General features: G+C 35.9%; 1 protein-coding gene across 1 annotated transcript in view; it reads right to left on the bottom strand.

The window, feature by feature from the left end:
* The window catches only part of ano10.L (anoctamin 10 L homeolog), a 132355-nt gene that overhangs the window by 80101 nt on the left and 26278 nt on the right, over window positions 1-25976 (bottom strand). The window contains exons 10-12 of the mRNA XM_018267483.2: window positions 23170-23352; window positions 22126-22317; window positions 21555-21683 (exon numbers count right to left, since the gene is read on the bottom strand). Coding sequence (XP_018122972.1) covers window positions 21555-21683; window positions 22126-22317; window positions 23170-23352 — 504 coding nt within the window. The remainder of the gene's footprint in view (window positions 1-21554; window positions 21684-22125; window positions 22318-23169; window positions 23353-25976) is intronic.

Genomic DNA, 25976 nt, shown 5'->3' with positions numbered 1-25976 from the left:
TATGCGCCCTGTGTGTGCTACTTACAGAGGCATATCCACAGAGGAAGCAAACCCTGCTGGGCCCAGGAGGTATAGGGGGCCCTGTGAAGCCCTAATTATAGAGCAATTTTAATATGTATTAGTAAAACAGGAATACTTCTACATATTTGGGGGGCCCTAAAATTTATTTGCTGTGGGGCCCAATAACATCTAGTTACACCACCGGCTCCTTGTGTGTCCCATGCTCTGTGTATGAACCACACTCTGTCTGCCCTATGCTCCCTGTGTGTGTCATACACTGCCTGTGGGAAGTAAACTGGTGGGGGTTTGTTAGCATTTGGAAATACTTATTAGGGGGTCCCCAAGGAGTTTAATCATGTGCTGGGGGTTGCTGTGTTATTCACAGGGATGTCTTAATATGACACAATAAACATATGAGTGATAGCCCTGCCGTGAACACCAAGCATTTGGTTTTATGGTGTGCTGCCACCATTAATGTGGATATAGTCAAACGTTCCTGTGGTAACATAGGTGTGGTTTAAAATGGGTGTGGTTTAAAATGGGGAGTGGTCAACACTGGTTTCCATTATCAGCCCTCCACCACAAACGGCAGAAAAATTCCTGCCCTTGGTTAGACAGCACTGTTCTATAGAATTATGTAAACATTAAATAAGCCAAATAGGCTGGTTTTGCTTCCATTAAGGATTAATTATAGTTAGGTCAAGTACAAGGTACTGTTTTATTGTTACAAAGAAAAAATCATTTTTAAAAAGCTGGACTATTTGGAATCTATGGTAGATGGCCTTTCCTTAATTCTGAGCTTTCTGGATAATGGGTTTCCAGATAATGGATCCCATACCTGTATTAATAGCATACATGCATAATCAATGTTAAACCCTCGCAGTGGTTTATACATATAAGGTGAAGTTTGTTTATAAATACACATTTGGCAGGATTGTGGGATGAACGTTTTTTCAGGCGTCTCTTGTTTGGCCAAATCAGACAGATCCAAGAATTTCGCAGACTGTATTTTCTTTCCAGCATAATTAATATAGTCCATATAAAAACTGATTCAAAATTACCTTCTGATCCAGCGCACAAAATATTAGTCTACCAGTATGTCCACAAACAGAAAAATAAGCTTTAAATACATGAACCCAACACTTACTAGCTATGTCTGAACAAACAAAATTGCACATTTCAGCAGATAAGAAGATAGAGAGTGAGTGTATGTGTAATTAGAAAATACAAATACCCAGATTATAAGTACTGTACTGCATCAGGTACTGTATCAGAATATATCTGATATATTAGTACGAAACTTAGGGACCATTAAAGACTTTATTATAGAATTTTTTTTCCCCATAAAAAGGATCAATGCGCCAGAGGCCACCCCTTTAGACTAGAGGAATAGAACTTTCATTTAAAGCAGCGTAGGTGGTTCTTCTGAGGTTGTGGAATGCCCTGCTGGGGGATGTTGTAATGGTAAATTCAATTTATGCATTTAAGAGGGGCTTAGATGATTTCTTGGGCAAGCATAATATCATAGTGTATCATAGTGTGTATTGTGATATTATAGTGTATATTGTGATACTAAAATCTACAATTAGTATAGATATTGGTATATATAGTTTATGTGAGAGTAAGGAGGCGTCGTTATGAGTGTGTGTATATATGGCACTGGGTATCATTTGGGGGGTTGAACTTGATGGACTTGTATTTTTTGCAACCCAACTTAACTATGTAACAATGTACACAATGTCAGAGCTCTGAACAAATTGGTTATTATCCCCTCTGTAGGCTGATTATGTTATTTCTGGCTCATTTAAATCCATTTCAGACACCTTTTTTATTATGGTAGAACAATTCTGACTCCCGCAAACTTAAAAGCCAGCATCAATTTATATGATTTTATGCTCCACAAAGCTACCTAAAATCGTGTCAATTTGCCTGTCTATTTTACCCATCTTACCTGTATCTTTTAAAGGATTACATATTATCTGATTATAACTGCTATAAAAACACATTTACAAAACCAAAAATGTAGACAGAAATTCAACACAGATGCAGTTCATCTGATGTTATCATATTACAGAAATGTTGGGTCTGTTTGTTTTCATCCCTTATCAAATTATAATATACTTAAAGGATGCAAAAATGATATTCACCTTTTGGTTGGCTTCATCTTAGTTAAATAGTTGTTTAAATACAGAGATGCAAGCTGACTTTCTTACATGATCTGGAATGTTTACACCAATATGCAAAGATTATCTAGAATACATTGTTCTTTTACAAAGGAACCCCTTTCTCTGCATAACTTATTATATTAAATTTGTTCCAAAAATGTGACATTTTTATAATTGTCAAAAAAACTACAGGTATGGGACCTGTTATCCATAATGCTCAGGTCCTGGGGTATTCCAGATAACAGATATTTCTGTAATTTGGATCTTCATACCTTAAGTCTACAATAAATAAACCCAATAGGTTGGTTTTGTTTCCAATAAGGATGAATTATATCTTAGTTTGGATCAAGTACATGGTACTGTTTTATGATTACAGAGAAAAGGGAAATTTTTAAAAAATTTGGATTATTTGGATAAAATGGAGTCCGGGGTATATTTATCAAAGAGTGAAGTTAGAGATCACCACAGTCCACTAGAGTGAAATTCCGCCACTCTCCATTCATTTCTATGGGATTTTTAAAGGCGTATTTATCAATGGGTGAACTTTCACTTTCACTTATTGATAAATACTCTTTTAAAAATCCTATAGAAATTAATGGAGAGTGGCAGAATTTCACTCTAGTGGACTGTGGTGATCTCTAACTTCACTCTTTGATAAATATACCCCATGGGAGAGGGCCTGTCCATAATTCGGAGCTCTCTAGATATTGGGTTTCTGGATAACGGATCCCATACCTGTAAATACCATACTTTCTTAAATAAATATACCACTTATCAAACGTCTCAAATGAGAAAGCAAAGCCAAAAAGGGGCCATTTATTTACCACACCGTATTGCAAAATGCAATTTTGGATGCAATTGCCATGGATTTCACCTCACATTTCCCCCCATAATTCCAACATCATTGTGGTTACCAGGTGGAGTTGTGACTGGAGCAATTGTGGCTGATCAAAATTGACACAACTGTGCAGAAAAATCCAGTTGGCATCATTTCCATCACTCAGAAACATGAGTGCCCCATCCTTTTGGTGCAACTGTGCTGTGGTGATTGATATAGTCCACTGTTGAAAACCTGGGGTTAGAAGTGGTGACAGCTCGAGGGTGCCCACAGCGCCTGCGTCAATAGGCGCAACTGCGTACAATTCAGAACATGAGGCAGGAGAAAGGCAGCGGAACTAAGCTGCAAGGAGCGGAAGTTGACACAAATTCCTTTAATGATTCATACAACGAACAGCAGCCACGTGCAAATGCAGTGCAGTTATAAAATGACACCTAGGGGGTTATTTATAAAAAGTTGAGTTTGTGAGGTTCTTTCAACCTCAAATAACCTCAGACCTTAAATGTTTGCTTATTTATGAAAAAACTAAAATGTAAAAAACTCGATTGAATGCAAGCGTGGGTAAAAACTTGAACTAATCGAGTTTTATGCAAATGAAATGTTGGTGTTACTGCTACTTTAATTGCATACAGATTTTATTTTGTAAAACAATGAGGCAAGTATGTAATAAAATATTCACAATGAGTTTTTGTCAGAAGGAGAAATAGTTTCAACACAAATAAATATATGTAGGAGCACAGAATGATAAAATAACAAACAAACACAAGACCTAGAATTCACTTCCGAATTAGAAAAACGTATAAAGTTTCCCTTTCCTTACATAAACACAAAGAAGTTCATCATTTATTGCTCGAATTAACTAAAACTAGAATTAGTATATAATTCGATTACACTAGTGTAATTCTGGTTTAATATACTCTATTTTATACTAATGTACAGTATAGTGTACAGTATATAGTTTGCTTTTCTGGGTGACCACCACATAATAAATATTATATGGTCACACAAGGAGGCCTATTTATGATCATTCTAATTTGTGAGGTTTTAGAAGTTTTTTTCTACTTTGAATAAACTCACAATTTTTAAAAACTTGAATGTTTGCTCATTTATTAAAAAACAAAATTGAGTTGTTGCAAAAATATAAATTCTAACTTTGATAAATCACCCCCTAAAACACAGCAAAGCTGCAAAACTTGTTACAAAATAACATATGATCCTGTTTGTCTGCTGGTCAGTCTTCCACCCTACATAACTAGTAGTTTAGAATGTACGCACTTTCCAATATGAACTCTAATATTAGCTGGTTATTACAAATGTTTCATTGACTTACAAGTAGATCACTACTAGATGGAATTCCATATTTTTTGTATTCCAAATATGCAACCAAACCATTGTTCGCATATGCAATATAGAGCAGAAATTTTTTTAGCTGTCTCGTGCTTTAAAGTTACAAGACTTCTAGCATGTCTCTGTATGAAATAAGCTAAAGCAATATAACTTGATAAAGGTCAATGAGCAACCGAGTAGCACAGTACAGAAAGAAGAATATAAGAATTTTATTTAAATTATGCCATACTGGATAGGTTACCAGATTTGAATACACATTAAAGATTTATTGTGATATAGGAATCTGATTTAAGGGGCACATTTACTAATGGTTGAATATCGAGGGTTAATTAACACTCGATATTCGACCCTCGAAGTTAAATCCTTCGACTTCGAATGTCGAAGGATTTAGCGATATTCAGATTTATTCGGATTTTAACAGTACTTTGACTATCGAATGGTCGAATAGTCGAACGATTTTTAGTTCGAATCGTTCGAATCGAAGTTGTAGTCGAAGGTCGAAGTAGCCAATCGATGGTTGAAGTAGCCAAAAAAAACATTTGAAAGTTTTTTTCCTTCTAATCCTTCACTCGAGCTAAGTAAATGTGCCCCCAATTGTTCTCATGTGTATAATGATACAAATGTTACTAATATTTTCAGTTTCTTCCCTAAAAAAGCCGTATTATGAGCGGATTTGCAGATAATCCATGGCAATTTAGCAGGTGTGGGTATTTAGAATAGTTTGACTGTAGCAATCCCTATGTATCTCTGCATACTGCTAAGGTAAATGCTCTTGATCATTATACAAGCTTTTCTCTCAGGATCTAAGCTGGTTCATTATGTTTGAAATATGCCTGGCTGAAAGGCTTGACAGATACAAAAAGTTCAGGTCTGTCTTCTCATGAATCTTGGCTTATGAGGGCTCATTGAGATGCAAGGGAGTTAACTGTGCATCTTCAGCTAATTGAAGCCGTTTATACTTTAAAAAGGAGTCAGCTTTTAGCATACCTGCACATAACCATTTAAAAGTACCTTCCATTTACAATACCAGATAGGGGATTATTGCCATTTAGCAAGCCTGAAAACTATGGAAATCTTAAAATATTGTTGCATACTGTTAATCACAGCAGCCTTTTTGAATATTGTTAATTGTGGCACCTTCATTATCTACGACAATTATCAAAAGCTTACAGGAATAACAATTCACAAGGTTATTTTAACTGTTAAAGTACTACCCATGCTGCAAATTAGCCGATAGGCACACTTATTACCAGAATTTATTGTAAAAACAGTAGAAACCCAAAAATTCGTCTTTGTTACAGTATAATTACCTTTCTGTCTACTTTAGGGGTCCAATTTATTAATGTTCACATTTTTTTTCACAATTCAAACTTTTAAGCACTAAAAATCGTGCATGTGTAGAATGGTTTTAAAATTTAAAACTTTTATATTTTAGTTATTTATTATGTGTAAAAAACATGAAAAACAGTAATGTAATAGAAGTCAATTGGAGCTGTCCTTAGCACATGTAAAATATTTAGTTACTTTGAGGTTTTTGAGGTTTTTTACTCGTAAAGAAGAAGCTTTTTTAGGATTTGTATTCATTTCACTTTTTCATTAGTACTTTTTATATTCGGATTTTTGAATAAGGAAACATTCACGTTTTTTTAAAATGTGAGTTTAGTTGTGGTTGAAAAAAACTCAAACTACACAAATTAATAAGCCTCAATGTTTTTCCACATGGGCTTTTTCATTTTACTTTTTTATTCTTTCATTCTTTAGATTGCCTCTTCGAAGATGGTGTTTGCTCTTTACTCCTACTTGACTTTCCAAGCATTTGTACACTACTGATAGCTCTTCAAGTTGCTTTATCTACCTAGTTAAAGGGATAGTGTCATGGGAAAAAAATTTTTTCAAAATGAATCAGTTAATAGTGCTGCTCCAGCAGAATTCTGCACTGAAATCCATTTCTCAAAAGAGCAAACAGATTTTTTTTTATTCAATTTTGAAATCTGACATGGGTCTAGACATATTGTCAATTTCCCAGCTGCCCCAAGTCATGTGATACAATTTGCAATTGATTTTCATTTTTTATTTCTTTTTTTTTTAGTTATTTAGCTCTTAATTCAGCAGCTCTCCAGTTTGCAATTTCAGCAATATGGTGGCTAGGGTCCAAATTATCCTATCAAATGCACTGATATCAATAAGAGAGTAGGATATGAACAGGAGAGGGTTTGAACAGAAAGAATAATAAAATGTAGCAATAATATTAAATATGTAGCCTTACATAGCATTTGTTTTTAGATGGGGTCAGTGATCACTATCTGAAAGCTGAAAAGAGACAGAAGACTAAGACAAATAATTAAAATACTATATAAGAAAGAAAAAATGAAGGTTAAATGAATATTTGCTTATAATTAGATATTCTATAAAATAATAAAAGTTAATTTAAAGGTGAACCACCACTTTACTGTATTTCTTAAGAACAACTAACTGTAAAAGCTCTGTAACTATAAATTACTCTGTAAATTTGTATGTAAATTCATATAACATTACTGTGCCTCCCCCTCTCGAACACCCCTACAAATGACACATTTTAATCTTTAAATAGACAGAAAATACACACACTACATAGACACATCAACATTTCATGGTCAATGGCTTTATTTATACTACATAGAGGATGAATCATGTCATGCTCAACAGTAGACCCTTAGGGCAGGGACACATGCTCAGATTCGGGGAGATTAGTCGTCCGGCGTAAAAACTCCTCTTCTTCAGGGCAACTAATTTCCCCGAACTGCCTTCCCGCCGGCTAGAATGTAAATCACAGGCGGGATGGCACTCTAAATGCTTTGTTTTCCGAAGTCGCCTGAAGTTGGCTCATTGGGAAACTTCGGGCACTTCGGAAAACAAAGCGCTTCAAATGCCATCCTGCCGGCGATTTACATTCTAGCCTGCGGGAAGGTAGTTTGGGGAGATTAGTTGCCCCGAATCTGAGCGTATGTCACTGCCTTACTTGTTACATTCTACTCATCTCCCTGATTGAATTAGTTAACAGCTCTTGTTTCCAATTACTTGTTGATACACTATGGGAGTTTCCAATTACTTGTTGCTACACTATGGGAGTTTTCATGTATGCACTCTTTTTTGTTTAAACAAATATCCACAGTTATCGGTCTGTTTAATGGTAAAGCGGTCTGTCTGCATTTTGTGAAGAATTACAATTTATAGCAGTACTATGACAAGGAAGGGCAAATAGCTTCCCTGCCGATCTTGCTGAAATACAACTTCCAGCACCCTCTAGCAGTCTTTAGCTCTTGGCAGAATACTTGGATTTGTATTTCATCAACACTGAGCGGGCCACAGGGTTATCATTTCTGTACAAAATAAATAATAATCGGATTTTGCCTTACAGATAAACAATAAATATTTTCCTTTTACAGACACTTTTTCAACTGACAGACAAAAGAGTCAAAAGTTTGCCATTGGATTTGCAAAATTGGTAATTAGCCACAGAAAACAGAAGAGCAAGTGGAACATAAAAAGAGGAAGTGATGCCAGTTTACAGCTCAAATGGCACAGTCTCTGCTCCGATATTATGCTTCCTACTGAACTGGTAATGAGGCATATTATTCTATAAAACCGCCACACATTAAGGAATCAGAATAAGGATCTTTGAGTACTGAACATAGAGTCCAAAGGAGCTGATTTTCTCTCAACGGTAATGAAAAGATGGCAGGAAAAATATCACTGAATAATTTTTATGTTAATAAGAAATGTGCCTGTTCTCAACCCTGAGAGGTCCTGTGGTTTTCATTTCCGTGCAAAGCAAATATATGCATGTTCTTGTCTCAGACAGCTCTAGCTCATTCATGCATTCCTCAGCACGCACCTTTAATACTGAAGCAACACCCTTCCCATATTTTACCTCTTCAAATTACTTGTCTAGCAGTCTGAAATGTGTCTCAAGTGTCTCCTACAGTACTTTGTAAGGCTTCACTCTGCATTCATCATGCAGCCTCTTCCTTTACTATTTTCCATTCCTATTCTACAGTACAAATGCATTCTTACCTATTATACCTAAAAAGTCCTTAATGCACCATTCAGACTTTTTCAGAATCTCTATGGAAGTAAGAAAAAGTATTCTGTTCCTTCTATAAGCATTAATTCAGCAATACAGAAAGGACTGTGGATTACAAGCTATCACCTGATATATTAATATATTAGAAGCCACTTGTTGGGAAAAATGTAAAAAAGAAATGTTAAATGTTTAAAACACAATTGAAATGTGTGCCTACCCATCATATACTAAAGTTGGAATAAAACATATTGAAAGAAAACAAATAAATATAGTAGATCCCCCATTTTACTTTTTTCAGGGGACCAGGAAAAAATGTATGTAAAATCCAGGAAAATGTAGAATCTTGTAACTTATAATTAGAGAATTTAAAATTGAGGTTTCATTGTATATTACTAATGTACAGAGCAGAGATTATTTAGAGGATCACAGAGATCCATCCTGTAAACTATATGGGTCTCAGTCCAGAATTTAAAGGATAAGTAAACCTTAAAAATAAGTGAATGTAAAATTGATGAGGATGCTATTCTAATACTTTTGCAATATACATTCATTATTTATGTTTTTTTAATTCCAAGATATTAAGGGATACATGGACTGTTAATATGAAGGAATTTATTACAACAGCGCTGCCTGCTGGTCATTTTCTGACCAGTCTGACCACCAAGTAGTCAAGGAGGTTATAAGGAGAGAAAAAAGGGCTGGTCTGATGTTTTTCTCGCTAGGAAAGATTTGAGAAAGGTTTCTAATTTTTTTCCTAAGCAGAAGAACAACAGAGCAGCATCTTTCTTTCTACTGACCACTTCCTTGACTACTGATGTAACAAAATTCATTGATGTTAACAGTACATTAATCCTTTAATATCTTAGAATTAAAAATAAATAAATAATGAATGTACATTGCAAAAATGCTTAGAATAGCAACCTCATCAATTTTACATTCACTTGTTTTTAGGGTTTAAATTCTGGATTGACACCCATACAGTTTACAGGATGGGTCTCTGTGATCCTCTCTGAAATTTCCCTACAATTGAAAATACTTGAGATGGATACTTAATTCTAAACCACTTTGTTGGTTGAGATTCCACAAAATAATGTGTGATCCCTGAAAAAAAGGTTAAAGAAACACTGGTACAAGTATAGCTCTGTAAAGATGGAAGCATTTATTCTTCCCTAAATATCTAGACACTGACGTAATCGTTTTATATTTTGTTTCATAATGTGATCTGCATTGCCTGATTCCCATAAACTACTCTGTGAAGAGAAAAGGATAGCATGCACCCAAAGATTTGAAACCACCAGTGCAAGCAATAGGAACACTCAATTATGCTCTATATAAAAATTTACAGAAAGCTAATAAAATATAGGACCCACTGAGGTGGATCAACTGGACAGACAATAACCATGCTATACCTTTCTGAGCTGTTCTTAAATAGATACTAACGCTAGAAATTAACCTTTTTTTACATCTACCATAAAATTTACTTTGCATGCTTCTTATAATTTTGCCATAAAGTCTTTGCCCAAAGTTTTTAAATTACCTGACTCCCTTTGTTTGTCACATGAGGGGCTGCCATATTTGTGCAGCAGGAGTCCATTAGCATTAGAAACTTTAACTGGCAGGCTGAGATGGCACAGGCAGGTTGGCAAAACAGTCAGGTTTAGGAACTTCAACTAACAATTACATAAACAACCTCTTAGCAAAAAATCAGCATGACCTATAGGTACCTTTTAATGTACATTCATATTTTAAAAAGTAGTTTTTTAGTGTCAGTATCACTTTAAAGGCACTGTCTGTCTACTCACTTAATACAGTCTACATTCTAGACTGGTGATCAAATGAATTCTTGCTTGTTTTGGACTTATGCTTTTAAGAAAATACTCATCACATGTGAAACAATGAAGTAAGTGGTATGTAAATTCAACATAATCTTTTGTTGTTTTATGTCTTTTTGAATGTATTTGTCTAACATCTGTTATTGTTTGACAGTCTTTCATCCCCCCCGTGTCTGCCATAAAAATCTTTAGAACAAATGATATTTGTAATTAACAGCTTAATGACTTCAAACTAAATAGGTTGAAGGACTGCAAGATTAGTTTACACCACTTCCATCTGGCAAACTAATATGAGATGCAACTTGGTGATGATTTGCAATGGACTGAAAATCAATCTTACTAACAACACTAAGGATTAAAGCTCTACCAGAATCAGCATCCAAAAGAAAAACATAAAAGCCTGCAGTATACAGCAGCAGACGTTGGAACAGATATATTCAATATATTCAAGTTAATTCGATGCCAATACAATTTCATTGTTATACATCTTCCAGTAAACTGCCATTTTTCAACATTGCTTTCATAAATAAGGCTTGTGCTGAACATACCTTTAGCTGATTCTTTTAACTGGGAAATATCAAGGATATTTTATTTATGCTGTATGCAGAGCAACATTTCAAACTGAAACTAAAACTTGATGCTACAACCTGATCCCAATAACCAAAGTCAAACAAACCAGCAGTCCACAGTGAAGCCTCTGCATAATGAGCTGCTCATTATCTAAGACATAGCAGCGAAGATTCTAAACTGAATTGAGATCATTCTTTGTTGGTGTAATGCAGCCACACTGGACCATGCTTCATTTCTTTTAAAGTTTTTTTTCTGGCCTATGAACTTTCATTTGAAGCAACGTAGGTGTTTTTTCACATTGAGGACAGTTTTAAAGCTGGCCATAGATGCAAAGATCCGATAGTTCGAATCCTCGAACGAACGGACTTCCCCATCTCCCGACCTGCCATTAACCATTCAGATCAAATAATGTAGAAAATAACAGATCAGCCAATGTTCTGCCCCTGACAGCAATCGTATGAAAGTTATGTCTGACAAAAGCTAGTGAAAATCGTATGATCGGCAATACATGCAGAGATATTATCGAGAGATATTATAATTTTCTAACCTGTCTGTTCGACCAAGTGACCAATCTCTGCGTGACGAAAAATGACGGGACTTTCCACACACACGGTCTGAAAATCGTATGAATCCTCGATTCGTACGATCGGATCTTTGCTTCTATGGCCAGCTTAAGAGTCTTGGATGATTTCTTGGACAGACTTAATATCAAAGGCTATTGTGATACTAAACTCTATTGTTAGTATAGATATGGTTATATATAATTTATGTGAAAGTATGGAGGGTTGTGTGTATTTATGCTAGGTTTTCATTTGGAGGGGTTCAACTTGATGGACTTTGTCTTTTTTCAACTCGATTTAACTATGTAACTATATCTATGTAACTGTGTGATGGAAGGCCGATTATGGAAGCCAGCATTGACCACTTCCCTTTTTAGATCACACCCATGTCATCACAAGAAATGTTAAGATGATACCCACATTAATGATGGTAGCACACCAAAAAACCAAATGGTTGGTGCTCACGGCAGGGATGTCACTCCTATGTGAAAAGTTTGTCATATTAAGGCATTCCATTAAATCTACAGTATATGCCTCCTTCTCCATTGTGGATAGCACAGCAACCGCCCCAGCACATGATTAAACACCTTGGGGACCCCCTAACACCCCCCACCCGGTTTACCTCCCACAGACAGAGCAGGCAGAGTATGGAAGACACAGGCAGAGTAGGGCAGGCAGAATATGGCATACAGAGGCAGAGTAGATCAGTGAGAGTATGGCACACACAGGCATAGTAGGACAGGCAGAGTATGGCACACACAGGCAGAGTAGGACAGGCAGAGTATGGCACACACAGGCAGAGTAGGACAGGCAGAGTATGGCACACACAGACAGAGTATGGCACACACAGGCAGAGTAGGACACGCAGAGTATGGCACACATAGGCAGAGTAGGACAAGCAGAGAATGGCACATACAGGCAGAGTAGGATAGGCAGAGTATGGCACACAGGTAAAGGTTAGGAGAAAGGGAAACCTAGCAGGACCACTCTAAGATAAACAGCACATACTATATTATGTAGAGTGGTACAATGCTAGTGCTGATCCTACAATCTGAGGTTTGAACAGGTGAAAAATGTGGGCAATGACTGAGATGTGATCAATGCATGTTTTTACAGGTGTGAATAATACATGTTCTTGCCGGTGTGAATAATGGAGGTGCTTACAAGTGTAAACTATACAGGGTATTACACACTTTTACAGCCTGAGTTGTGAAGAATGCAGGTCACAGTTAATCTCAGTTCTGATACCTTTTGAAGTTTAAACAAAGGTAAGACATCAAAAAGGCCAGACTTTAATAGAGGGTCACACAAGGAGGGAGCAGCGGGTTTCCAGCTGGACAGCACTGCTCTAAGAATGTAGCAGGGGAAAGGAAGGGATTTATTTACACTGAAACTTGTCAGTGTACTGGTGCTTTGTTTGACTCTTTGGGATCAGAAAGTAGAATGTAGCTTATTGGTTAACTAATATAATATAAGCTTCAGCACACTGAAATAAGAAACTTTCTAAATACAGTACAATTAAAAATTATGTACGGTTTCTGAAATAAACAAGTTTATCTTCACTAATCTCAATAACTATCTGACACCCAACTCCTGCATGAGGACAGAATGAAGAGAAACAGATGCTGAGAGAGGGATAGTGAAGATAAACGTGATTATTTCAGAAAGATGCAGAAGAATTTTTAACTGATTGTATTTAGAAAATGTGTTCTCAGTATAATGAAGCATATATTACAATTCATTTTGACGATAGTTCCTGTTTTTTGAACTGCCCTGTTTTGTGTAAGATGAATTTATTGAAACAATGCTTAAAAAGAGTGTATACTGTTCCTTTAGGCGCAGTGTTTTTCATTTATGATACCAAAAGGGCCTTGTTTTAATGAAACTGTAACATTTTTCAAGACAGCTGGGATGCGGGAATACTCTGCAGTTTGACTGATACCTCATTGTTTTGCCTAAATTTCAAATATTTAGGCGAGTGTAGAAAGCTGACTGTATGCCTGTTCATAGATCATAGCCATTCATCATATGCCGAGTGCATTCGCTTTGTTCTATAACTGCAGGCTAACGAGGACTGCAGCATTAACTGTTAAGAAACAAGAAACTTGATGCTTTTCCCCTATTTTAACATGTTATTGGACTTTGGCCAACCTGTTTTTATCTACAGCTTAATAAAAGTTCATGCCTTATGCAGAGGAGCATGAATATGCAGAGGAGCAATGTGTAATTTGCAATTAGCCCATTACTTTACCCTTGAGCGGATATAAGGCTCACTTGTACATCTCCCTTTTTTGTCTCACTGACATGAAAATGCGCAACTGCTGCATTTGTGCTGGGTGCAAGACAAATTATGTGCAACAACTTGTATATACCATTTTACCTTGCAGTGGTAAATGAGGCATTATGCTGGGCCTTTCAAACTTTATAGTTGTGCTGTATAGAACTGAACACCAATAAAGAACACCATTTCCCATGAATTTAATGTTTCAACAACTGAGACAAACGTTCCTGCCATGTGTTTCTAGAAATACCCTTGGGAAAAACTCAATTACTGTATTTGACCTTTGAGAAGCAAATACTAGACATAGTGTACCATAGAAATGCAGCATATACTTTTAGGTACAGCAACTGGAACATCAAATGGGGTTTTAACAGGGTTAAAGTAAATTTAATGCATCATTAAAGACATGATTGTGTGCCTACGCATGGCCCTTAGTTGCTCTTGGTAACACATCTGCTGCCCTATAAAGGAGATTATATAAAAAAGCTAGGGAGATCATTGTGTGAAATTACTTTAAAGCATTAAATTACCTTTGTGAGATTCACTGTTTATTGAATGCATATTTTTATATTGCCTCGTGTGGAGATCATTGAGAATTGTGTGAATGTTAGCACTATTGAGAATCATATACATGCAATCTTTACTGATTTCAGTTTGAGATGATTTGATACACACGGACAATAACACTAAAAACAGTGGCACTGGCCCATGGGGCTGTTTTTGGTGCTCTTGGCTTTGTGCTTTTAAGTATCCCAAAAGAGAAGTGCCAAAGTACTCAAACACCCCCACAATAGAGTTACCTTGATATCACCTAAAAAGTACTTGTGCCTGCACACAATGTCTCTGGTGAATGCTTTGGTTAATTTGATGCTCTAATTTTTTTGGGCTATTTTAAAATGTTGTGCTCAAATCTCCTAAAAAACCCTGTGTGCCATCTATCTAAAGTTATTTTGCACTGAGGTGCAAAATTTGACAGTAGGAAAATATATTTTTATAAGACTGACAGTTTTGGTGAAACACAAAGCATAGTCTGAAACAAGCAATACGGGAATGAAAAAAAGACTGATTTAAGTCATTTGTTTTGCTGATTAACCTTGTGAAAGATTTGGTATTCATAATGAAGCATACTAAATTGCCACTTAGACATCAGCAGGCCAAGTAATTGCTCTATTTCCATGGCTACAGTCTTTTAAACTGCCAGTAATTTTTCAGACAGCTGAAAACAATGTCAGATCAGAATTCAACAGCTTGATAGGAAATATATCCAAGTATATTCTCCAGGGGCAAAATTGTACTTCTGTCCAAGCTATAGCTACACATATTCTAGCAACAGACACTGAATAGCTGAGAATATAGATTTGTATTGATAAAGCTGTGTTTAAAGATTTACTTACACAAAAAAGTCAAATTGTGGTATCGATTAAACATGCTGTGCTTTTCTGTGTTTACAGCAGAAATGTACAGCATTATTTTAAACAAGCTCAATGGTAGTGGCACCAATTAAAGTCAAGGGTTCAACTTTTCTTATTGAGTAAAATATGCTGTAATAAGTAATGTCATTTATCAAATATTTTTTTTTCCATTTAGTCTGGAGGTTTACACAATAATTTTACTCAACAGAAGATCAGAGTTAATAGAACAAGTTTTGAAGAATATATATATATATATATATATATATACATATATATATATATATATATATATATATATATATATATATATATAATGTTATAGCCAAGCCTGCCCACAACTGCAGTGGGTAAACCTCAGATGCGCCAAGATAAACGCCCCATTGAACTCACAAATGATGCAGGAATTCTGGGAAAAAGTGCTGCATTGTGTGAAAAAACCTGACCACTGTGCTTGAAATTGAACTTTGCATACTGCACTGGTGGACATATGAACCCTGATATATCTTGTCATTGACAAGCAGAACAAGTTGCCAGCTTCTATGCAGTTGCTTGATATAAATGGATTTCATAAACTCAATAGAACCAAAAGTTGTGCTATGACTGAGCTATATTAGATGCCGTGTTACAGCGACATATCATTTAAACACTTCAAGCATCCCTTGGCAATATCTCCCTGGAGATTTTAAGATTTAATTAAAAATTAACTTTTTGTCTCAGACACTGTTTAATTCAATCAAAATAATGGGATATTTCTTCCTTCTTATTTTATGAAGTAACATTTCCATCCAATTTTTTTTAAAATTCCACATAAAAGAGAAAAACATGCTGCAATAAATATGGGATACAGGGATTCTGTAATGATTTTTATGGTGTACTTTTTATTCCTAAATTATATTGTTTACACTGCAAATAATTCACTCTACCATATAAAATTTAAGGGAAGAGGGTGATATCATTCCAACTTGCAGTGCAGCAGCAAAGAGTGACTGAAGTTTATCAGAGCACAAGTCACTTGACTGGGGGTACCTGGGAAACTGACAATATGTCTAGTAGCCCCATGTCAGATTTCAAAATTAGATATAAAGAAAACCAGTTTGCTCTTTTGAAAAATGGATTTTAGTGCAGAAGTCTGCTGGAGAAGCACTATTAATTGAAGGGTTTAAAAAAAAAAAACATGTTTTCCCACAACAGTATCCCTTTAACAAAGTATTAGGCTAAAAAATTATACACCTTATGTTTTGGACTTTCTTACTAGCGCAAAGTAATCACAGCCCTTTAACAGTGAACCCTTGTGCTTTTGAAGATCCTCCCAGAAGCTCCCCAACATTTTTTCTGTTGATTCACAGCACATGATCTGGGCTATCATATGCCTGAGCTTAGGGACTGACTCACAATAAAAAGTATACATAACAATACAAGGCTAATTGGTAATATATTTAGAATCATATAACTTGGCAACACAGAAGCTGCTGCAACCCAGCCAAACTTCATTTTCTGCCTTTTCTCCTAAGCTTAGTAGTGACATGAGAGCTTCTTTAAAAACTTTGAAGGGTTATCACTGTTTTAGAACTGCTGAACTGGTGATCCTAAGCATTTTTCTCAGTATAGCTAGATAAGTTTAAAATTCTGTTAAACCCAATAAAAAAATTACAATTAAGCATTTTTAGTTACTAATGTTGGAGGAAAATGAATTGTATAAAAGGAAAAAATAGAGACACACCCTAAGCTGAGGCTACAAATAACTGATTAATCAGCTTCTTTCCCTGAATGATTATTGTACATTGTGACATTCATGCCCAGGGCTGCAATCAAGGGGAGAGGGGGTACTATTGTGCTGGGCCCAGTGAAATCTGCTTTGGAAGGGGAGCCGGGCCGCATTGCAAATGTTACGTAACTTATGCAAAAAATGCCCTGATTTGCCTAGGAATTTAATGTAACTAACAAATGTTTGTATAACTTGTAAATCAAGCAAAGGGCATAGAAGCTTAACAAGGACAGACAGAAGTAAATTCAATAAACTGGTGTATTATTATCACATTAATAAATAATTATTACTATTTATATTAACTACTTCTGACTAATTACCTATGTAACATGGGTATCATGTGCAGAGCAGTGTGACAGGGGCAGGTAGAGTTTAAATTTAGGCCAAACTCCACTGCCCCGAATGCCCCCTGACTGTTAATGAATAAATTAACTAATGAATTAAATGAGTCTCTCCTACATAAACTTCCCAGCAGGGGACTGACTGGTTATTATAAAGTACAATCAGTTGAAATTACTGATTATTGCGCCCCTTGAACTTTGGCAACAAGACATTTTCCATGAAAATATATTAAAGCTGATTATCAGTGCCAAGGGCCCCCCTTATAGTCCCAGTGCCCCCAGCAGTTGCAGGGTCTGTTTCCTCTATAGTGACACCCATGCTTTTCAGTAAAATGATTGGTGAGTTTGTATCATTGTAGCTGTAATGGAAACATTTTTGGTAAATTACAACTAGTAAGGGGAGTAGCACTCATTGTTCTGTTTTTTGGGCCTATGTAACTGGTAGTCACCTTTTCTTTAAAAAAAATACTAGCCTTCCTATATTTTATCTCTTTTCCCTTTAAATAACATTAGCATTAAACATAATTTTCACAGGCAATGTGGCAACCATACTGGGAAGAGACTATGAAGAGAAGACTTTAAAGAGAGAAGGCCTACCTCTGCTGTCACTACCCATTACAATTATTTTTGCAATACAGAAGTCAAAACTGCTACAAAATGCTAACTATGGGGTATCTGTATCTCTCATTTAACATTAATAAGCTAGTAAATGATGATGCAATTCAAATGTCAAAACAAATAAAAAAAAGAGGGTGCCAGAACTGCCCAATCTACAAACAATAAAATAAGGCGATGACATGATATCTGGTTGTTTTAAAAATCTGTGTTAATTTTTAATTAACAATTCAACCAAAGAACCATAATTCTGCATCGTTAACACACACAGCATAATTCATCACAGGTGTTACATTCTGCAAGAGATAAGTATACCTGCTGAAGCAACTTTTTGATGCTCAACATTTTATAAAGCCCATGACATGAAGAAGATAACACTTCTGGATTCAAGAAGAAAAAAAAGAGGAAAGAGAAAGAGAGAAAAAGGAAAGAACAAAACCAGGAAAAAAGCTAGAAGAGGGTATACAAAGAAAACCAAAAGATCAGAGTAAAAGAGGAATCATATGGAGAGTAAAGGGGTTGTCATCTATGTTTTACACTGACAAGTGTTGGTCTTGTCCAGCACGTGTGCAATAAAATAAAAAATCACAATTTCCTGCCCTTCCACTTTTTTTCAGTAATTACCTTTCGATCAAAAATCTGCATTATACCTCCCCCCCTTCCCTTTTTTCACTGCCATTGGCATGCCAAAATTCCACCTATGCCTATTTGTCTTTAATAGCCTTAAATAGCCTACTGCACCTCTATATCTCCTTCCTACCCATACTTTCTGATTTTTAAATTATATTTTATTCAACAACTTGCATTAATGCTATCATTTCACCTTCCATATTCTTTTCTACTCGCCATTGCCTCATCACCAACTAATCTAACTTTGTCACCATTATTTTTTTTTTTGCATTTATTTTCCACACTGTCACTTTCTGCTATTCTGTTCTCACCAAAGCTTTCTGCTTCAATCCCAGTTTTTCCAACCCTTACTTCTCTTTACCTTATGCTCCCTACTTCTCACTATTCTCAACCATCATGATACCAAACCACATTTAATTAACTCTGAAAACATACAGTATTGTAGCAGTCCCCTCTCCTGGACTTAGTGGCTGATCCAGGGAACATGAATTTGACAACTATATTCCATTTCATGAGCATGTGACTATGTCTATAAACAACAATGGCTTCTTATCTATCTCTGCAGGTGTTGACTTGCAGTGACACATGTGAGAGTTGACTATATTGTATTTGTGGTTCAAAATTTAAATCTCCCTCCTGAAAGCAAATACTCTTGAGTTCTTACACTTCTTACTTCAGCTGAAAATAAATCAATTATGAGCTAATACTGCAAGCAGCCATAACCTTTGGTACATTAAACTGGAAAATCCTCACCAATTTGACTCCCTGCTGCCCCATGCTGTGATAAGTCTCTGTCCTACCATGCATAATTCAGATTGCCTTTCATGGACAGCAAGGAAATGGATGTACAGAAAACAAGCAGCCACAGCTCCAGGGACATCAACTGGCCAATCCTTTCATCCAAAATGCCTTTATGGACAGCAAGGAAATGGATGTACAGAAAACAAGCAGCCACAGCTCCAGGGACATCAACTGGCCAATCCTTTCATCCAAAATGCCTTTATGGACAGCAAGGTATTCAATTAAATGCTATCAATAAGACATTTGTTTAATTCCAGGACAGCCTTAGAAAAGGTCTAAACTATATCCATTCTGCTGTATGTGGAATCTATCAAACTACAAGTCTTTCCACATATGTTCCAGCTGTATGGCTAACATACAATAACATTTTATGTGTATGCACAGTACAGCACAGAACACTCTCAATCAAGTGAATCTACAAGGTGACTATTCAACAATAAGGAATTGGCTAAGTTTTAACCATTCAGTGTATTCAATCAGGTATGAAACACAGATGATTATGTAATATAAAGTTCAAAGTTTGCTACAATTTTCACCTATAACAGTTACTCCGAACCAATGTCTCGTCAGCAACCCATTGGATGTTGCTCCTAGTGGCCTCAAAGCAGGTGCTTAGTTTTGAATGGCTTGCTTGGAGGTAAGATTTTGTTGCATAAAAACCAGATGTACTGCCAAACAGAGCATCCTGTACGCTGCCAGTTCACATAGGGGCTACCATATATCTAATCCAATTTTTTTTTTTTTTTTGCATCCCAATGGACTTTTTCATGCTAGTGTTGCTCCCCAACTATTTTTACATTTGAATGTAGCTCACAGGTAGAAAAGGTTGGGGACCTATAGCAACCAATCGGCAGGCATCATTTCTTGGCCAATGGGCAAACTGTGTGCCTTTTATTAAATATGGGGGTCCCCAACACTTATTTTAAACATAAACCTCACTGAAAGCAAGAAAAGAAAAACTGAAGATCTAGGTTGAAGACACTTTGTTAGTAGCTGATTTTGAAAGTAAAAAGGGTTAAAAAGGCATCATGGGACATCAATACTTTTCACTTCAATTTAGTTAACAAGATGCCTTGAGTTTTTAAAATCAGCATTTCTGTAGGTATACTGGAATTAAATGAATAAAGCATCATTAAATCAGAATTCTCTTTGACTCTGTCAGTTGGAATTACATGGGTTTCAAACATGCTGTATTGCACTGCTTTGTTGCTAGGAAATCAAGTTAATCAGCTGTCATTCTAAGCATTTACATTTTCTGAGATGGTGCCTTCATACAAATCTAATTCAGACAAAGGGGGTTGACAGCTGCAAATTATTAAAAAGTAGGGCTTGCATCCAGATTTCCAAACCAGAAGTGAAAGATGTGGTGTACTTACCCTCTGTAACTCTTGTGTGAGCTTTGACAGAGCTGACTTTGTACAGTGTGTGTGTGTGATTTATGTGACATTCCCTGGGAAACTCAGTGTTTGAGTACAATTTTTTAGATGTTACAAACATATTGTAAAAACGGTTCTGTTGTAATGAATTAGTGGTTCTAAGCAAAAGCTAATGAGGAATGGGAAGAAGAGGAAAAAACATATGAAGATATGGCCTGCAAGTGGACACAAGCCAATTACAAGAAGACTGAGTATGGCATACAATAGTTTTAGTGTTGTCAGTAACCTAAAATGTAATTGCAGAAAACTCTTTTCAAGAACTTCTGGGTTTAGTTTATTTTTAGCTACCTTTAAAATATATTCAGTTGGAAAGTATTTTGATGTAAATCCACCCAATATCACTTAAAATCATTCAAAACAGATATACAAATGTAATGGTCAGTTTAAAAAAAAAACAAAGTTCAAAAAGGTAATTTGGGACAATGCCAATCTGATGACTTACAAAAAGAAAACAATGTATTGTTGTTATTTATTTCCCAATGCAAAGTGCTGCAATAGGCATACAGAACTGGCGCAAAAGGAGATTGCTCTGATCCTATGGGCACAAAAGCTGAAGGCTCTACCTTCCTATGTTGCTATATCATTGGTAAGAATGCAGAGCTCTGCAGCAATATCAAGGGACACATGTTGGCCTGAGCCAGATCATGGATCCTCATGAATGGTGATCCAAGCATGCGAACAAGAAGCAGACTGCTCCAGGAGCATGGAGATATCACAAACTCAAGCAGCCCACCAAATGCAATGTGGTCTAAACAGCAGCTGTTGTTGCAGATACAATGGCATCAGATATTTAGTTGGAAAATGATGAAGTTCAGAAAGGGGGCTTGTGTCCCTTGTAAGGGGATAAACATAGAAAAAAGGGGAGAGCTTTATTTTCCTTGACACAAAATTGACTTACCTCTATAGCTGCAACAGTTAAAATAAGGTCTCTCTTGGAATCTTCAAAAATACCGGAAACTTGCGAAGACATTCCAAGAAGAGTACAGTTTGTAACAACTGCTATAATACCCATGGTTTCAAATGCCAGCTGCAATAACACAAAAAAAACAGTATACTCTTTAGCCAATGGAAAATGCATCAGTTTCAGTAGATCTGCCTGTCACTATTACTGTAGTTTCAGAATGCTCCAAATAGCTCTAGCAGTCCCCACAAATAAGGCAGAAAGCCTGTGTACAAAATAATCCATTATGTGTTTGTCATAGCATATTGTCATACTCTCGTTGTAAACACAAGCCCAACTAAAAGCATCTGTATCAGTGCTAAAGCTAATCTGATACAGTGCATTATAACAGTGATTATGATATTATTAACATGAAGAGCTATCAGCTACTGAGCCCAAAACTGGGGAGTGGAGCACACTGTGTAAGTTATTACTGTGAAGAGCAAATTTCACAGAAACCTTGCAGTAGAATTCATTTTAATTTTATTACATTTACTGCCTTCTCTAAATGGAGATTAAAAACAATTACCATCCAAACTCCAATGTTGGCTGAAGGTTGAGAAAATGGGCGTTTGTAGACACGGCACATTTTTAATGCATCGGAGTACATCTCAGTGAGATTGTTAAGTACCGCAAATATAGCTGCCAAAGGATAAACACAGGAGAACAAGCTCACATAGCCAAACAGTAAGAACAGCTCCAAGTAGTCATCAAAAGTGCCCTAAAATGCAAGCAAAAAACAGTAAGTAAAAAAAGCATCCAGAACACACAAGCTAAAAAAAACAAGAAAATGGAAAACAATCACAGAATTCTGTTAACAGGAAGTGAATCTACATAAAAAATATATATCTAGGAGTTGTGCCTAGAAGGAGCCTTTATCAGTTTTATATCACAGCTAGAAATGGTCTAAAATAGGGATGCGCCAAATCCAGATTTGGTTCATACGAATATTTAACATCATTAATCTCAATAAATTAATGAAGAAACATTATAAAACTGACTCATTTATGTAACTGAGTTCTCAATTCTCATTATCTAGTTTTAGGACTTAAGTTAAAAACAGAACACATTTGGACAGAGACAAGCTTTTTCTAATTTTGGTTCTGTACATGACCACAATGAATTTTAAATGAAACAACTCAGATGCAGTTGAACTGCAGACTTTCAGCTTTAATTCAGTGGGTTGAACAAAAAGATTGCATAAAAATGTGAGGAACTAAAGCCTTTTTTGTAACACAATCACTTCATTTCAGGGGCTCAAAAGTAATTGGACCATTGACTCGAAGGTTATTTCAATGTGCAGGTGTGGGCAATTCCTTCGTTATGTAATTATCAATGAAGCAGATAAATGCCCTGGAGTTGATTTGGGGGGGGGGTGCTTGTATGTTTAAACATGCGTTTAAAGGAGCTCTCCACCATCCTTAAGCTGCAAAAAGTTGTCTCTGTCCAAAGATTTATGGGCCTAACTGTATATTACATTCGATAGAGTACATCAATATGTCAAGCATTGACTGCTTGCTTATTCAGAAACCAAATATTCTATAGTGGCAATGCACTACCCAATCATACATACCAGATAAGTATCCATGTCTTTCTCCAAATGAATCTGTTCTAACAAGGTGTAATCTGTATCCACATTCAATGATTTGACTTTCTTCTTTATTTTTCGGCTGGATCTTTTTTGTAACCAGTAAGGGAGCAAAGCTTCAACAAACTGATTAAGTATCTGAGAAGTGATGAGCAGAGTTGCCAAACTCTAAACAAAAGAACAGCACATATAATGAATGATCAAAATGATCCCATTTTAGAAAAATAAATTACTTACGATAGTAACAGTTACATAGTTAAATCGGTTTGAAAAAGTCCATCAAGTTCAACCCCTCCAAATGAAAACCCAGCCTCCATACACCCCTCCCTACTTTCACATAAATTCTATATACCCATACCTATACTAACTATAGAGTTTAGTATTACAATAGCCTTTGATTTTATGTCTGTCAAAAAAATCATCCAAGCTATTCTTAAAGGCATTAACTGAATCAGCCATCACAACATCACCCGGCAGTGCATTCCACAACCTCACTGTCCTGACTGTGAAGAACCCCCTACGTTGCTTCAAATAAAAGTTCTTTTCTTCTAGTCTGAAGGGGTGGCCTCTGGTACGGTGATCCACTTTATGGGTAAAAAGGTCCCCTGCTATTTGTCTATAATGTCCTAAGATGTTCTAAATGACCTCTGTACCAAAATAGAAGTAATAAATAAGATATAATTATACAGCTAAATAATCTGAAGGCATACCAATGATGGCTGACTGCTACTGTATATATCTAAAATAAAAATTAAAAAGTTATAATTCCCTGTCAGACCCCCCCCCCAAGGGGTTGACCAGGGGAGAGTTGGAACTGGTGGATTAGGCAGCCAGACAGCCATTGAATGAAATGTCTTTTCAAATTTGTCAAACCTATTTTTTCACTAAATCCACTAAACTTTTTCATAAATAACTGTTGATACACTCACAGGTATGAGTTAAATTGCCCCTTTTAATATATGATATTAATCTCCACATACCACCCACTGGCAGGTAATAGATTAAACAATAAAAAATGTTTCCTCTTGAGAAAAGTCTGAGACACAGGAGCATCTCTTCACCGTATTAATTATATACACACTTTAGAAACTGAATAGAGCATTTTAATAAATACTTTGTAAATATTACTAAGACGGGGTTATTTACTAAAACTAGATTTTTTCTGGTAGGGCTTTTTCGGCAAAAACTCCAATTTTTCGTGGGGAAAAAAAAAAAATCAAGATTTTGAGATTTATTATACCCCGATGCTGCAAAAAGCCTCAATCCAAAAATCCGGCATCTCAAACCTGCCCAGGTTATGTATAAGTTAATGGCAGATGTCCATATGCCAATTTGAAGATATCGTGGACTGGATTTAGCCTGATATTCTGAAGAATTCAGGGTTTTCTGGCAATAACCCAAAAAAATCAAGTGATCGGTAGAAAAGTCCAAAGTCTGAGTTTTTCTGCCATCTGATTTATTCAATTTATTTTAATGATAAATAAGGTAACATTTTGGATGGGAGTTTGGTAGAGCTTTGTTTAAAAAAAAAAAAAAAAGATAAATTTGGATTTTAGTAAGTAACATCCTGAGTTTATTCAGTATGACAAGTTTATCAAGCACAGCAAAAAGTAAACATGTCTGGTTTCTATTAAAAAAAAGTCACAGATATAGAAGATACTTTTTGCATTTTAGCAATGTTACACTATATGAAACTACCTGCGCTGGATAATAATATTCAATAAAATACAATCTGATCGTAAGCTCTATGGGGCACAGCTCTCCTTCCTATTGTCTTTGAAAATAAGGAAAGAGTGCTTTGTATGTATTTATCTGTATTTATTATTGTAATGACCCTTGTTTGTTAAATTAATTTACTTTTCTTCCGTATAATTTACTGTTCTGCTGTATAGTACACAAGTAGAGCTATATAAATAACAATATACATTGATACCAGGGGTGTTTCTGCCATGAGGCAAGGTGAGAAAAAAAAATTTAAGGGCCAAATTTCTGGTTATTAAACTGGAAATTCGGTTTTACTAGTACAGAGTGCAATTGCACTCTCTGTGCTGGTGATGTGGCCCCCTCTTTCTCCCCGCCGGCTATGTAAAGGTAAGTGCAAGGGGAGTGGCGGCAGCATGGCAGACGCAGTTGGCTTTAGCATGCCCCTGATTCATACTAATACAAAAATAAAAAGAATGAAATGTTATGCCTCAAACCTTTGTATATGAATTCTAATTTACATAAATTTTCATGAAATCATATACATTTTATATTTGTATGAAAATACTATGTAATACGCAGTGCTAGCACTTTGTCTATAACACTGTATCAATGACAATGTCCGCATAATGAAATGTACTGCAATGATTTAGAAAAGGCTTTGGGTGTGTGCTAGGATATGAACAGGCTCAAGCCTGTGTGAGCAGCTCCCTCTAGTGGAAGGATGTTGAGATAATAAATCCATTTTAAAATGGATCATGCATACTGTAGAAGTGATTAATGTTATTAGCATCTTTTTAATTCCGAATCATATCAACCACCAGTTTGCTTTTCCTTCCCAACACTTTACACAGGGTTCCAAGTAACATATAAAGCTACCATGATAAACTGAGCAATAGTTACAGCTACATGAAATAAAGTTTATATAAACCACTCAGGAAAACATTGCATGAAAAATGTTACATTAAAATGCATAAATAACGTGTTTGTGTATATTATATTCACCCTACCTAAATACAGGCATATTTTCCTGATAAAATAAAGGTTGTACGTGTGCATCATGCATAGTAAAAGCATCAGGTCTCTCTATA

Source organism: Xenopus laevis, chromosome 6L, assembly GCF_017654675.1.
Source record: "Xenopus laevis strain J_2021 chromosome 6L, Xenopus_laevis_v10.1, whole genome shotgun sequence".
Taxonomy (NCBI): domain Eukaryota; kingdom Metazoa; phylum Chordata; class Amphibia; order Anura; family Pipidae; genus Xenopus; species Xenopus laevis.
The sequence above is the reverse complement of the archived record's forward strand: the minus strand, read 5'-3'. Positions and strand labels throughout refer to the sequence as shown.